Source organism: Microtus ochrogaster, chromosome 6 (genome assembly GCF_000317375.1).
Source record: "Microtus ochrogaster isolate Prairie Vole_2 chromosome 6, MicOch1.0, whole genome shotgun sequence".
Lineage (NCBI taxonomy): Eukaryota > Metazoa > Chordata > Mammalia > Rodentia > Cricetidae > Microtus > Microtus ochrogaster.
Window position 1 is genome coordinate 78,251,229 of NC_022013.1, and position 15,603 is coordinate 78,266,831.

The 15,603-nt window shown below is 49.7% G+C and overlaps 1 protein-coding gene across 2 annotated transcripts in view; it reads left to right on the plus strand.

Moving 5' to 3' along the window:
* The first annotated feature begins 765 nt into the window (after window positions 1-765).
* The window catches only part of Kcnh1 (potassium voltage-gated channel subfamily H member 1), a 297,541-nt gene continuing 282,703 nt past the window's right edge, over window positions 766-15,603 (plus strand). For both annotated transcript variants that reach the window (XM_026779734.1, XM_005348896.3), the window contains exon 1: window positions 766-1,037. In XM_026779734.1, the coding sequence (XP_026635535.1) occupies window positions 959-1,037 (79 nt within the window). In that variant the 5' untranslated portion in view covers window positions 766-958. The remainder of the gene's footprint in view (window positions 1,038-15,603) is intronic.

Below are 15,603 nucleotides of genomic sequence, written 5' to 3' on the forward strand. Positions count from 1 at the left end.
CCCGCGGATGCTCCTCCACGCCACGGTTAGGGCTATTTAATTACAGTCTGATGCTCTTTGGGAAGGCTGCAGAGGCAGCCCACTCCTTTGATGCCGGACAGCCGCTTGCTTCCGTTTTTAACCTCACACACGATTCCTAAGAGGTTGTGTTTTAGCGAGAAACCACAACGTACCAACTCATGTTCTGTTGTTTTTCTTTTTGGCAAAACTCTTGCTTTGTAAGAGAGGACAACAACCAGGTGGAAGGGGCCCTTTATCAGTCGATGAGGCTGCACGCATGTTGATAGTTAAGACAAACCGAAATGGCACCTGGGACTGAATCTGTCAGTCACCAAGTTGGCCCCCTTAGACACTTGGTTGATTTCCGGGGAAGCTTGATAGGCAGGCTAAGAAACATAATAGAACGCAGGTGCTGTTAGCAGAGCCTGGAGGTCCTGACTCTGGTACAAAGCAGTGCAAAGAAAGAGTCTCACCCTCGTGTTTCTGAGACTCCCTGTAACCTTTTCGGGGAGTGGGGGGAGGTGAGAGGGGACTTTACCAAGAAAGCCGCTGGCTTGCTCAGCACCCAGCCCCAGGCGCACTCTGAACACACTTCCCGCTTCACCCAGAGGGTGCCGCTGCAGTCCCAGCCTCGCCCCGCGGCTCCTTGCTGCGGCTGGGTCCCCGCGGGATACGCGCCCGGTAGGGGGCGCCCTGGACCCGCTGGCTCCCTCCGCCCACGGGAGGCGGCCACGGCGCACCGAGCCCGGGGCACTCGAGCGCACAGCCCGGCGGGCCGCAGCGGGGAGGTGCGGAGCGCGGCGAGGGCGGCTGCGGGAGCCAGCCGCCGCCCCTGCGCTCCGGGGCTGCGGGGCGCATGGGGCGCAGGGAACTGGGAACCTTTGCAGGCTGTGCGCCCGGCCGCCTGCTGCGGTGAGACGCGGCACCGGACGCCTCCAGAGCCCGGGCAGTCGGGAGTATGACCATGGCTGGGGGCCGGCGGGGACTGGTGGCCCCGCAGAACACGTTTCTGGAGAACATCGTGCGGCGGTCCAACGGTAAGCGCTGCTTCTGGATTTCGGTTGCCCAGGTGGTTTTTAAATTTTATTTATTTTTTTAAAACGAGAGCGGTGATTTGCAACACCTCCTGTTCGGTGCCGGCAGATGCAGGGGCATCCTGGAGCTCTGCGCATCGGCCTCTCCCGTCCGGGAGGTGGGCAGGGTCGGAGAGGGGCTGCTGCGCCCCATCTCTGGAGGAGAGATATCTAGGCGACGCCTTTGGGGCCTTTTCCCGCTCCCTTCCGTTGTCTTCTCCAGGAAAGCCTGGCAGTTGGTGAGCAAAGTCCTGGGAAAAGTGGCTGCAGGCTGGCCATCTTCGAGCACTGCGCTCCTGATGCGCACTGCCCGCCTCCCGGATGCTCCCCGGAGTCCCAAGGCGCCAGGGAAGCCAGAGCCAGCAGCAGAGCTGGGCCACTCAGATCCTGACCCTGTCGGGCTTCGGGGATGTGCCAACTCCACCTTCCATCCCCTAAGCAGGAAAGTCTGCCCAGCAGAAACGCGTTGGCAGGGCTGTCTTTTCCATCTTCACCAACCAGCTAGAGCAGATAGCTCGTGAGGTTGCGATGGTTTTCCTGGACACAGGCAGGAGTGAGCTAAGTGGTCCCAGGCACAAATCTGATTTATTTCTTCTCTTTAAAACCCGGTCAGTCTTGTCTTCCATCACCCGCAGACTCTCTAGTTAATCCATTATCCAAGAAACCTGAGCATAGCACGAGGTTTCTCTGTCTTTAAGGACAGCATGAAGCGAAGCGGCAGGGAGGAGAGAGTCCTATGACGGATGGAGAGGGAACACTTCCCAACACCTTTTAACGCAGGGTTTACAGTTTCCTATGGTTTTAGCCTGAAACCCTGGAGGCGAAAGTCCTCAGAGCAGGCACCCCAAAGGAGCACTCCAAACCTTTCCCACCCGAGCAGTCCCGGATTAGGGAGTTACTCCATACACCTGTTCACCAGGCTACAGAGGCGCTCCTCGCCGGCTCCCGGGCCTCTCTCCTCCCAGAAGCTGGTGACGTTCTCCTGCGGAGAGGCTGTGAGGACCTAAGGCAAGAGCTGGGTTTTGACCATGTAAACATCATGGCGTGGAGCCTTGGAACTCGGCTTGAAAAGGATGAGCTTCTAGCTGGATTCAGTTAGGGATTGAAGGGAAGGGCATCAAAAGTGACCTCTGCCACTTAGACATTCTCTTTCATTAGAAAAGCAACTGGACTTTATAAAAACAAGCCTATCCTCTGTGATAGCAAATCTTACATGCTCCTTAAGTACTTTCTCGGGAATTACCCCATCTTTGTTGTGTGTCCCTTAAAGATAAGAGTACTGACTGGCTTTGCCATTCCTCCAAGGTTTAAAGGGGTTGTTTAGAGCAAGGTCATGGTCATTACCTGGGGCCCTGTGCATTAGTGTGTGTGTGTGTGTGTGTGTGTGTGTGTGTGTGTGTGTGTGTGAGATAATTGCTAACCGGGCAGCCACAAGGAACCCTTCTGCCATAAAAATCTGGAAGCAATCATAGTTTAAGTTAGTGTATTATTATGGCTCCATTAACTGACCTGGTATGGACACCATCCACAGATTTAGGGACCCCACTGTGAGTGGCATTTAACTTTTGCACAAACACCATGAACATTAATGAGACGTCTATCTGCTGGAGAGGAAGGGGCGTCCTGTAAGTCAGCGGGGAAACTATTGTGGTGTGCTCTGTGGCCTGGAGCAGGAAGAGGCTGCTTGGGTTTATAGGGAGTTAAAAACTCCTACAACCATCCTCCTGGTTAGTCGATGTCGGCACCGGTCCCCTGTGTAAGTATAGGTAGAAAGTCGATAAAGCAAGTGGCCTGGAGTATTTTTAGCTCTGGCCCTTTCTTTTCTCGGCACCTGGTCCAACAGCTTGATTCCCATCAACTAAAAAGGAGCAACACAGACAAGCCCGAAGCTCTGGGGGGTGGGGTGGGGTGGGGTGGAGGAGCTGGAAGACATCTTACATACTCTGTTTTCAGGTAAAGAGTGCTGACTTGAAATATGGAGTGTACAGTTTTTGGTGATCATTTTCCTAACAGTACCTAAGTGTGAATGACTGAATACCGTGGATGCTAAGACAGCTCAATATCTACCTGCATTGTAGTTTACCTTTTTATATTACTGTCAGCTGAAGGTGGTGGGTCGGGCCTTTAATCCCAGCACTTGGGAAGCAGAGGCAGGTGGATATCTGTGAGTTCAAGGCCAGCCTGTCTACAGAGTGAGTTCCAGGACCAGCCAGGGCTACACAGAGAAACCCTATCTTGAAAAACCAACATATATACACACACACACACATATATACATATGCAAACACATATATGCATACATATATACATACAGATGTACACACACATGTATCGTTTCTTGAAAACCTGGCAATGTATTTGTGGTCATCACAACATTTAAATAGCTTTACCTTTAAATAGCAATGCTCCATAGTCACCTTAGTAGGAATTTTACCCCAGTGTGTGATGAGCAACAAACTGAGTCCTATGCTAAGTGGCCTGCTCACAGTGTCTGGTCGGAGGTGCTGCAGCTGGTAGTTGCTAGAGGGGTACTGTGGATCAAAGCCAGGGCCTTGAACTCGCTGGGGAAGCACTGCACCATTGAGTTGTACCCAGCCCTCATGCAACTTCTTGTGTTTTATTTTTTCTCTGCTTGAGGAACCTTGGTTGGAAAATGCTTTGGTCATCTCTAGAAGAATGGCCGAGAGAACGTGCCAAGGGGTTAGAACTAGCTTTGTTTGGGTGCCTGGAGGATGTGGTGTTCACAATGTCCCAGAGCTGTAGATGAGACAGAACTTAGCCACCATCTAGTCTGTTCTTCCTCGCTACTGTGTGGATGAGGGTTGTTCTGGTAGTTCTTCTACGGTCGGAAGGGCAGGACCAAGGATGTCCCCTCCTTCCTCTCGGGTGTGCACTGTGAAGTGTGCACCGTGAAACCGCGTCCCTGTGTCACCGTTGCTCTCGCCAGAAGCGGATTTCCCAATGGAGATGAAACAAAATGTTATATCAACAGGAACAGCCACCATGTTGGCCAGCAGCCATACCACCACATCCCGGCAGAACAACAAGGCAGAGAGGAGCCCAGGAACAGTCAAGAAGCCAGGGGCATCTCACCTTTGTGGGGGGGGGGCTCGTGTGTGTGTGTGTGTGTGTGTGTGTGTGTCAGGGAACCCCAGGTCACTTTCATGAGTCTGTGAACCCCGAGATCCAACAGAAGGACATGTTCCCCGTAAAGTAAAGGAGCCAGGAGCTCTTGAACAGTTCTTAGTAGTGGGAAGCAGACTTTTCAAAATGGGCGGTAAATGGGGGTCCTGGCAGCAGGTCACAGTGGACTTTCATTCAAAGAAGATTTACTGGACATAGTTATCGAACCCTGGGATAAACGGTAACGAGAAACCCTCTTACTCCTAGTGAGCTTGTTGTGTGACTTTCTCTGGGGACATAGCAGGCCCCATGACTGATGAAAATCTGGAGCCTATTCCAGTCTACGAGTTTAAAGGTGCGTGGACTGGGGGTTAAAAGTGACCCCCAAAGAGCTGAATCACCAAAGGCCCAACCCAGCATGGGTGATCGCGTGACGACGGCTTCCCTAAACCCCACCTCAATCTTCCCATCTGTGTGCTCCATGTTCATGGGGGCAGGATGCCACAGTGGGTTGGGACGGAGTGACGGGGGTGATCACACCTGCTCTAACTTCAGTGAGGCCACGTGGTGCCTGAAGGATGGAGTTCTGGAAGGAAGCCACACCCTGGTGAATCTTGATCAAAGTAGCTGCTCCTGTTCTGTGGTGTGACCGGCGCCAGTGGCTGCTCAGGCCTCTGGGAATATCAAACATAAAATGCCTTAAAGTCTCTCGGGTTGATTTTGATGGGATATGAATTTCAGGTCTGATCAGTGGCTGTGCTTTGGATTGTCAGCAGTCAGCAGGAGTGATGAAGATGCCTCTCTCCATGTGAGTTCACTCATGAGTGCGTCCACCATCCTTTGAGAGCCTATGGGATAGCGTGCAAGACGGGCTCAGCAGGGAGAAGAGCTTGTTGGGCTAGCCTGACTGCCTGAACTGGACCACAGGGGAGGGAGAGCCAGCTTTTGAAAAATCGTTTTCTGACCTCCACATGCACTCTCTGGCACACACACACATATACACACACACATACACATGTACACACTCAGATGCACACATACAGAGATACACACATATACACACTCAGGTATACACATACACACACATATACACACTCAGATGCACATAGACACACATACAGAGACACACACGTACACACTCAGATACACATAGACACACAAACACATACAGATACACAGAGACACACAGATACACAAACTAAGATATACACACATATAGAGACACAGGCACACACAGACACACAAACACAGATACATACACATACAGATATACAGACACATGCACAGAGACATACACAAAGGCAGATGCACACATGGACAGACACACAGATAGACACACAGACACACACAGGCACACACAATAGACATATAAACACAGACACGCACACATAGACTCATGCATGGAGATATACACAGAGACAGACACACACAGATACATACACAGACACACATATACAGATACACACACAGTCATACAAACACAGAGACACACACAGGTACATACACAGATACATACAGTCACACAAACACACAGACACACACACAGATACATACACACCCTGTTGGCTTTGCTGCTCTTTCTATTTACGGCAGGAAAGTACTCTCTCTGCCACAGCACTTTTTGACAGTTGCTTAAGTCCAAAGGCACCTGTTGTCAGAAACTCGCCGAAGCAAATAAGAGATCTGTCTTAGGAAGGTCAGCAAACCGAGGTGCCAGAAATCTCCAAAATATTATTCTTATCAGAACAATTTTTTTTGAGACAGGGTTTCACTGTTTAGTTCTGACTGTTCTGGAACTCTCTCTGTATGCTAGGTTGTCTTCGAACTCACAGAGATCCACCTGCCTCTGTCTCCCGAGTGCTGGGATTAAAGGCATGTGCCACCACCGCCTGACCAGAACATATGTTTTAATGTTTGAGAACCTATAGCTGACAGTTGTAGGTGCCAGTGAGACTCAGTCTACATCAACAGGAGCAGAATGCAGCACGCATTCATGCAGATTTATGTGTGTGTGTAATTTACAGACTGCTAAGTCAGCTGTGTTTGTGTATACTGTTAAGATGGCTCAGGTTGTTGATATAATTAGTTAGCAAACAGGATGGGCACTGTTGGTAGTGTTATGTCTCCTCACGGACGTGTTGAGCTGTGGTAATATTTGTGAAACAGAAATCAGGCTAAAATACGTGTCTGAGAGCGGAACTTGTCTGGGTCTGATCCATGCCTGTTTCTCCGTATGGCCAACACTCAGGTAACCCTTCAGCTGTCTTCTCTAAAGAGTTAAAACCTTGACTGCAGTGACTGACATTAGCTGGGAACTAAGAGCCTGAAGTCTTGTGATGTAGCCAAGGCAATAAAGCCTCCCAACTCCATAGCTTTAATAAGTAAGATCCACACGTCTTAAACACCCATTTCAAAGCAGCGTATGCATTCGGGAAGCACCGTGGGAAACTGAGCCACTGGTTTTCTTCTTCCCCACACCAGGTCTTCATTCCAGCAGGACCTCGTTCTTTCCCCTGCAATCCTCAGTTCAGGGTTTAAAAATTGCATTTAGAATAAGCCTTAGTTATTTACCCAAAAGGGACCTTCTCAGGGATGGACTTGTCATCTGCGTGTGTTAGTATTTGATTTGTTCCTCTGAGTGGCCACGTCCGTAGTTGGGGAACATGAGCAGTGGACTCCTGGGATCTCATTTCTGACAGTCTTCCGTCCTCTCCAGAACATTCCTCCCACTGGGTGTCCACCAGCCGGGGGCACACAAACTGTTTTTAAGCAATTGTCATTGAGAAGTACTGTTCTTTCCTGCCCTTCTCCCCTGCTCCCCTTCCTCTTCCAATGCTGCTGCTTGATCTCGCTTGACAAGGTCTCACCACGTATCCCAGGCTGGCCTTGAACTCGTGACCCTCCAGCTTCAGCATCCCCTCCATTTTCCAGGTTGGGGTTAACGGTGTGCACTGGTATGTCCAGCTTAAATCCGGCTCTCAGCTCTTCCCCTCATTCATAGCTCGTCCTGTGGACTCAAGCGGACCCAGCCCACTGGTATGTGTATATTCATTTGAAAAGTTTTTATTCTTAAGTATTTTTTTTTTCCAGATAGGGTTTCTCTGTGTAGCTCTGGCTGTTCTGGAACTCACTCCATAGACCAGGCTGGCCTCGAACTCATGAAGATCCACCTGCTCCTGCCTCCCGAGTGCTGGGATTAAAGGTGTGCACCACCACCACCTGGCTTATTCTTAAGGATTTTAAAAGTGGTTTAATACAGTAATTGAAATGTACACAGAGCAACTTTGTATAGCTTGTCCCCATTTCTTTGCAGAGTCCTGTGCCATCATCACTTTTGTGGGGAGACAGATCATCTGGCGGTGATCCACAGACTGAGTCTTTCTGACCCAGCTCCCCTCCCCCTTCCAAAATAACGCCCCAGCCTTCCTGCCTCTGACTTCCTGCCCCCTTCCACAGGGAGCTGTCTTCTGATTTTATAGCTACTTTTTCTTACTTTCCCTCAAGTTTCACCACCTTCGATCTGCCTTCTGGTTCCTCTGTGCTGGGGGTGTCAGACGCATGGGCCTCTGAATGCATCTTCTCTGGTCAGCTGTGGCTCCCTCGGGGGTTGCTTGTCCTGTCCGGTCTCTTTCCTTGCTGCCTGACACGTCATTGTGTGGCCACATTTTAAGTGCCTGTTCTGATGCTGAGGGACATGTGGGTTTCCAGTTTGGGGCTTTCATTCTTGCACCTGCCTTTGGGACACGTGACGTGTGTGTCTCTCGGGGGATACATCCCAGGTGTGTACGCTTCACTGGGGTGGATGCGGCTAGACACAGTTCAGACCCCCTTGCCCCTGCCGTGGATGAGGGTCCCACTGCTCAAAGTCTATAGCATTTGGTCTTCTCTCTGTCCTTTGCTCAGCCAATCTAGTAACAAATGTCTGGGGTCATCTGGGGCTATTTTCCTAGTGAGCGTGTGGCCAAAATGAAATGGAAACAGAACTTGTTCTCGTCCTGTGGGACGCTCAGGCATGGAGGGATTTCAAACATTCTCATGTGCGTGCGTCCTCACGCGGCCGTGAGGGACCTGGAGATGTCACCCTAAAGGTTATATGCAAAGGGCACAGGCAAGGCTTGTGGTGTTTGCTTGGCTTTGTTTTGATTTTGTTTTTAGTATGTGTGTTTAGGACATTCATTTTCTTGTATTGAGAAAGCATTAAACTCAGGGGACAGAGATTATGTAAGAGCTTGAGCAGAAGGGTGAAGGAACTGGGGAGCGACATCATTTACCCACTTCCTTTTTGAGGACATTTATCATCTTTGTAGAGTTGGCTTTAAGGTCATTTTCCTGTGCTTCAGCTGTGCTAGATTGTTCAGGGCTTGCCGTAGTGGGACAGCTTGGCTCTGGTGGGGATATGTTGCCTGGCCTGTTACTGATTGTGTTTTTGCGCTGGCGTCTAGGCATCTGGTTTGAGTGATTATGACTCTTTCCTGAGAGAAATGGTAAGAAATGACTGACAGGAGGGGTCAGGCACAGTGGAGGACTCAAAAGCAAAGGAGTGGCTGGTGAGGGACAGGCTCAGTAAAGGGATTGTCACCCAAGCAAGGGGACCTGACTTCAACCCCAGCACCAGCATAAAAGCCTGACATGGTGGTACTTACAGCCCAGTGATGGGGAGATGAATGTAGGGGGACCCTGGGTCTTGCTGGCCACTTAGTGAGCTCCAGGTTCAGTGAAAGAGCCAGGGGGAGGGGGGGAGGGAAAGAGTGAGGGAGGGAGAGAAAGCGAGCACGCGCTAACATTGACCTCTGGCCTCTACAGCTATATGCATCTATAGGTATACACACACACACACACACACACACACACACACACACACACACACACACACACACACACGACGTTTGCATATACACACAGAAAATAATCAGAAGGGAATTAAAATGCAAAGGCTGGCTTGTGACTCTGTCGTAACTGGTGAACCTCTCGAGAGCTGGGTTCTGTGCCTGGGAATTCCAGGAGAAGGAAACGTTTGTGCCTCTGGGCCTCACTGAAGAAGCCTCACTGAAGCTCGGCATGAAGTATGAATCTTCCCGAGGTCTAGAAGATGGTTCTGCAGACTCAGCACTTACTGCGTCTTTCCTCTCTGCACATCTCGCCCAGAAGGACTCTGACTTTGATAACTACGTCTCTTCTGTGCGGCTGGATGTGGGATGTCTGGATCGTGTCAAGTCACTGGATAAAAAGGTAGCAGAATGTGGGAAGATGTCTTTCCTAAAATCTTCCTGCCTTTGGCTCGTCGCTGCCCTGCCTCTGGGGTGCTCATGCCCTGGTGTGATTCTTCAGTGCACCTTAGATCTGGAGTTTGCTGCTCTGGTGTGGTCTGCTGATAGAGAGCTGTCTATCCAGCCTCTCGCCGGGTGCTCACGGCCCCTGCTGTAGCGATCAGATGTGTATATTAATGACAGACCACTTAAAGTCCTTGTGACTGGGTGTCATTGAACAATGCCGGTCATCGGTCTTCTTATTCACACTCAGGTGGCAGCGCTTCTGATTAGCCCCATGTTGCATAAGACAGATGTTCCGAAGTGAGTGGAGCCCGTTTTACTATCATCGATGTAATTAGTAAGCAAGAGGCACCCCACAGCTGTCACAGCTGTATGGCTCTGCAGTGCTGCCAGGGGTTTCTTTTTTGTTTTTGAACAGGATCTTGTTACACAGGCCACCATGTCACTGACTAGCCAGTGCAGGTGCTTCTGCAGGAAGAGAAGGGCCTCTGTTTCCTCTTTCCGCGAAGCCTGGTTGTTCTTGGTGTGCAGGGGTCAGTGCTGGAAAGACAGAAGATACCAGCACACTCCACTCTAGTCCATGGCTTAACTTTATTTTGTATTAAGAGTTAACTTAGAAAAATACACCTTAGGCCAGAACTTCACTTTTCAACCGTGACAAAGAAGATGTGGTTAATTTGAGTGGCAAGACTGCATTTAGTCAACTGTGTGTGCAGATATTTACATTTACACTTGCTTGTGTGTGCACGTGTGTGTGTATGTGTGTGTGTGTGTGTGTGTGAGCACGCACGCGCATGTGGAGGTCGGAGGACAGCTCTCTCCTTTTACCTTGTAGGGCCCAGGATCAAATCCAGGCTAACCTTGGTGGAAAATGCCTTTACCGGCTGAGCCAGCTCACCTGCATGGGCAGTTGTAATTTTAGGTTTTTATTTTACTTTGTCCTTCTTGTAGCTTCATTGAGACTAAACAGATTAGAGTCGTGTGCAGCCGTCCTGAAGGCTCGGGGTTTCTACAGGGGCTAGGGACCTGCGTACGCTCTGTTTGGGTTGATAGGTCCACTGTCTTTTGTCTTCTCAGCCTGTTCTGTGTCTTGGGAGACCGGCCTGTGTGGATCACAGCTGCTGGCTTCATCTTACCGTTGTTCCTCGTGAGATAGGAGGTACCTGGTGATCCTCTGAGCTTTTCCCTGCCAATGCACAGAGGACGACTATTCCCTAGTTAATGATTCCATCCGTGCATCCATGGGGTCCTCACTGTCCCTCCAGGAGTTCTCCGTGGGGGTCTGGGAAGACTGCACAGATGTGCACAGGGCGTGACTGTGTCTTTCCCACTCTGGTTTGTCAACTTCGTCCCTGTGTTCAAAAGCTGCTGTGGTGGGCACGTCTACACTCGGGAGTTGGCAAAGGCTGAAACCACTTTCCCCTCCTGAGGGTCAACTTGCTACCATTCTGCCTCCTCCATCTCACTCCTTGCTCCTTTATGACATGTTTCTTAAGGAGCTGAGCGGCTCAGTGTTCTGGGTGGGATTGGTCCGAGGAACCAGTGACTTGTTTTACGGCTGAGTAGGTTTCTCAGCCTTTGTATGACCTAGTGTGTGCTGTGTGGGTGAGTTTGGCGAGAGATGTGTCTTTAAGCGCATCTCAACATGCAAACATACAAACACTCGGGTGTTTGGCCCAATGAAGGCTCCATGTACAGGGTTGATGAAGTACGTTCACGTTCTTTTCTATATGTTACCAGTTTTATAATCTCACATGTCAAAGGAGAGCACAAGCGGAGGGTTTATCACAGTCACCAGATGCTGCCTAGCATGAGTTATAGACACCTGGGCAATTGTTAGTTATTGTCTAGACTGTGGACCAATAGTCTTTCTTAGCTGTGCACCGAAGCCTTGATAGGCATCTTCTTTGATCTTCATTATAAGCCTGTTCTGTGGGAGCTGCCATTATTCCCATTTTACAAGCGCAGAGGCTGAAGTTTGAAGAGATGACCTCAGTCAATGTGGGTTCATTTCCGGAAGTAGAATCTTTAGAGGCTGAAGAAGCGAAATCTCTCGTCTCATATCCTACTTAGTGTGAGAGTGAGTTCCAACTGCCGACTTGACACATGCTAGACTCATCTGGGAAGAGGGTCTCAATGATGACTGCCTGGATTAGGTTGGTCTCTGGGCATGTCTGTGGTAGATATCTCTACTGTTGAGGTAATGTGATCCAGCCTGAAAGTGGGCAGCATTATTCTCTGGGTTTGGACCTTGCATTGTGTAAGAGAAAGCTAGCTGAGCACCAAGTGTGTATGTTTCCATTTCTTCTTTGCTCTTGTGGGTGTGAGGTGCCCAGCTGTTTCTGCCTCCTGCTGCTGTGACTCCCCTGCTGTGATGGACTGTACCCCTAGGGTGTGTTGCCACAGCAACAGAGATGAAGCCAGAAGCTTGGGGGATGGGCCCCAGCTTTCTGTGCTTCTGTGAAGCCTCCTGGAAGCTCTGATGGGTGTGACTTCTGGGAGCCCTGCTTTAGAGACAACTCCCCCTCTTCATGGGTGAGGTAAACACTTGGCTCCCAGGCACATGTGGACGGAGGAATGTGTGCACTGGGGTGAGAGCGCATGCTTCCTCTGCTGACTTTCAGTCAGTGTCTTAAGTCCTCCTTTCTCTCAGTACAGCGAGCTTCTCCCCTGACCTACCCATCAACCTTTGCTGGCTGTCCCTGGAATGTCATACCTGACTCCCTCTGTCACCCAACACTCTGTTCCTTCACTTTGAAGACTCGAGAGTCGCTGTCTGCAGGAGGCTCCTATTTTATATTTTTTCTAGCTTTTTGGTCATCCTTTGAAAATGAAGAGATTGGTGTGTCTGCCATTTTGAAATGGTAGCATGCTTTTTCTAGGAAGAGAAGGTCCTAGGTTCTGGTCTCCTGTCTGGTCCTTTCCCAGACAGCTGAACACCCGGGGGTTCCCCCATGATCCACTAATAGCTTTTCTCCTTGTCTTTGCATTGAATGTCTCTTGGCAGCCATCCCTTCCCGGTCACTTGTCACAGTGATGCCTGCTCCCTTTGTGTCTCCCTGAGGAACAGAGAAGAGGTGATCACTTTCCTGCTCATCACAGAGGGTCAGGGCTCACACCCCTGCAACATAAGCAATAGTTGCAAGAGAAAAGCACAATTGATTTATTAATGTGCATGTGTACATGGGGCCACATATGACGTGAGACTCAAAAGAAGGACCAGATGGTAGGAACCAAATAGTCTCTTTATGGGGAGGGGAGGGCAGTGTGGGAGAGGCCTGTTGGCAATTTCAGAGGGGAGATTATATGTATATATAGTGTTTATTTTAATGTGTGTGGGCGCACACGCATGCCACGGCATGTCTGTGGAGGTCAGCTGTGGGAGTACATTTTTTCCTTCTACCATCTGCATCCTAGGACTCCTCTGCAGGTCGTCAGGCCTGGTGACAAGCGTCTTTGCACTGATCTGTCTTGCTGGCTCTGTAATAACTTAAGGGGTAATAAATGAGTTTCAGAGAAAATGAGTATGTCCAGAGACCAGTGGCCTGAGAAGCAGTTCCCCTGGCCTCTAGGTACAGTTTGGTTTACAATCTTTTCCTCTGTGATGTTTAATCTTCCTTGGCTAATGAAATTCTAGTAAGAAGATTTGAAGGCAATTGTGTTCCCTGTTCTGAGGTCCAGTCTCCAGGCATAGAAGGCATTTGTTACTGGAGAAAGTCTCTTCTTGCTCTGTGGATGAGAAAGAACCAACAAAGATTACCTGGGGTAGGTGGCTGGGGAGGGTCAGAGGTGCCTTGATTCTGAGGCTTTCTCAGGTCCACACCCAGAATGCCTCCTCTGGGGCATCAATCCCAGCCTTCCTTTCTGTCCTCAGTCTCCCCAGGACCCTCTCCAAACGTCTTGATTCACGGCTAGGTCTTACTTTGGGAACTTGCTCTATAGGTCTACCGGGTGCTCTTGTATCCACGGTTGGCCTGTCCCCACACCTCAGACCCTTGTCCTTCATCTTCTCTCTCTCCTCTTCTCCCTCCATCTGCCTCCTGTCTCTGCCTCTCACCAGCTGTGCCAGCTGCCTCTCCATGCTGTCTGTCTGGCTCATTACTTTATTGCCCCGTCTGCTGATTTGCCCCCATCTCTCTCTCTGTGGTGGTGTCCGTCTGTCCCTGTTTGCTGTCTGTGATGTGACCCATGTGTCTATCTGTCCTCTGCCCCCACCGGTGCCCCAGTCTCTGCTCCTCTGTACCACAAGTTGCCCATCACCCTCTGCTCACCGGCACGGATATGGTCAACCAAGTCTGTTCAGCTCAGAGGTCACTCAAACATCTCACTTTCTGTTCTCGGAAGAAAATCTAGTCGGACTAGCCCTCGTGATGGCTTGCTTGGATTTGGGAGTTACAGGATATGTAGAAGTGGGCAGAGGAGGCTAGATGGGTAAGCTGGTCATAGCTGTCAAATGTACAGTATGTGTCCTAAGGTCCTGCCAGGCCTGGGACGAGACACACGCTCAAAGCCTTCTTATTAACCTGAGCTGCTCTGCAACTCCTTTTGCCCACTCGGCTGCAAGGCCGTGCCCCACTAAGTGACAGGAAAGTAGAGAGCTAGCTTTAGGGTGTTTCTCTAATACCGTTGGGCATATGCGTGGTGTACATACATGTGTGCATGTTTGCATGTATGTGGGAACATATATATGAGAATGCTTGTGTATGTGGAAGTCTGAAATCAGGGATCATCTTTGATTATTCTTCTGCCTTATTCATTGAGACAGAGTCTCTCAATCAAACCCAGAGCTCACTGATATGGCCAGTCTTGACACCCGGCTTGTACTGGGGAACCCTCTTCCTTCATCTGTCAAGGCTGGGATTACATGTGACCACTATACCCACCTGACATTTTCTATGGATTCTGGGGATCTAAATCCATCCTCATCCCTGAGTGGAAATCACTTTAACCACTGTTGTAGTCAGGGTTTCTATTGCTGTAAAAACATGCCAGAACCAAAAGCAGCATGGGGAGGAAAGGGTTTATTTCATCATCTAGGAAAAGTCAGTACAGGAGCATGAGGCAGGAGCCCGGAGGCAGGAGCCCGGAGGCAGGAGCCCGGAGGCAGGAGCCCGGAGGCAGGAGCCCGGAGGCAGGAACCCGGAGGCAGGAACCTGGAGGCAGGAACTGAAGCAAGGACCATAGCAATGCTGCTCACTGGCTTGGCCCTTGTGACTTGCTCAGGTGCTTTCAGAACTCGGGACCACTTGCCCAAGGGCAGTACCACCCACAATGGTTGTCAGCTGCCCAGTGTGGGAGCTGGCACATGGGAACAGAACTTGGGTCCTCTGTAAGAGCAGGACACACCTTTAACATCTAAGCCATCTTTCCAGGCCCAGTTTTACCCAGACATTCGTGTATTAAGAGATCACTGGTTATAAATATGAGAATGATTTTTGATCCATTAAGCTATTGAGCTGCTTTTAAACAACTGACCCCATAAACGAATGCTTCTTAGTATTTGTTCATTTGGGCAGGGGCTCATCTCTATTATTAATCTAGCTTATTAAATATCCTCTAGTAATAGAACATGGCCTTCCCTTCCCTTCTGCTCTGCTTGTGAGGCGGAGTCATTTGTTGTTAATTTTTTTTTATTTGGTGCTGGATGAAGAAGATGCCTTTGAAACTGTGTGCTTTGGGTACCTGCTCAGTAAACGGAGTGCTTGAGTTTGCCTGCTCAGTAAACGGGGTGCTTGAGTTTGCCTGCTCAGTGAACGGGGTGCTTGAGTTTGCCTGCTCAGTGAATGGGGTGCTTGAGTTTGCTTTGGAAATTGAAAGCTCTCTCTGCGCTGTAATTTATGGACTTAATAAAAAACGTGTTTCTGTTTAGTATTAAAATCACAGGCGAAACAAATAGCGATTGAATCTCTTGGGTGTTTGGTTTATTTTTTGTGAAGATTGGGCCCATGGCGATGTAGAAGAACCATATTCATGCGTTTTTATTGTTGGAAACATGAGAGCAATGTGTGACTTTTTCTTATACTAAGGCTTTGGATGTTGACTTAGGCAGACAGGAGGGCTTAGCTTCAGCATTTCCCTCCCACCTGTGTATTCTCCCAAATAGTACCAAATTCTGACCAAAGTTTTCCTTCCTCCTT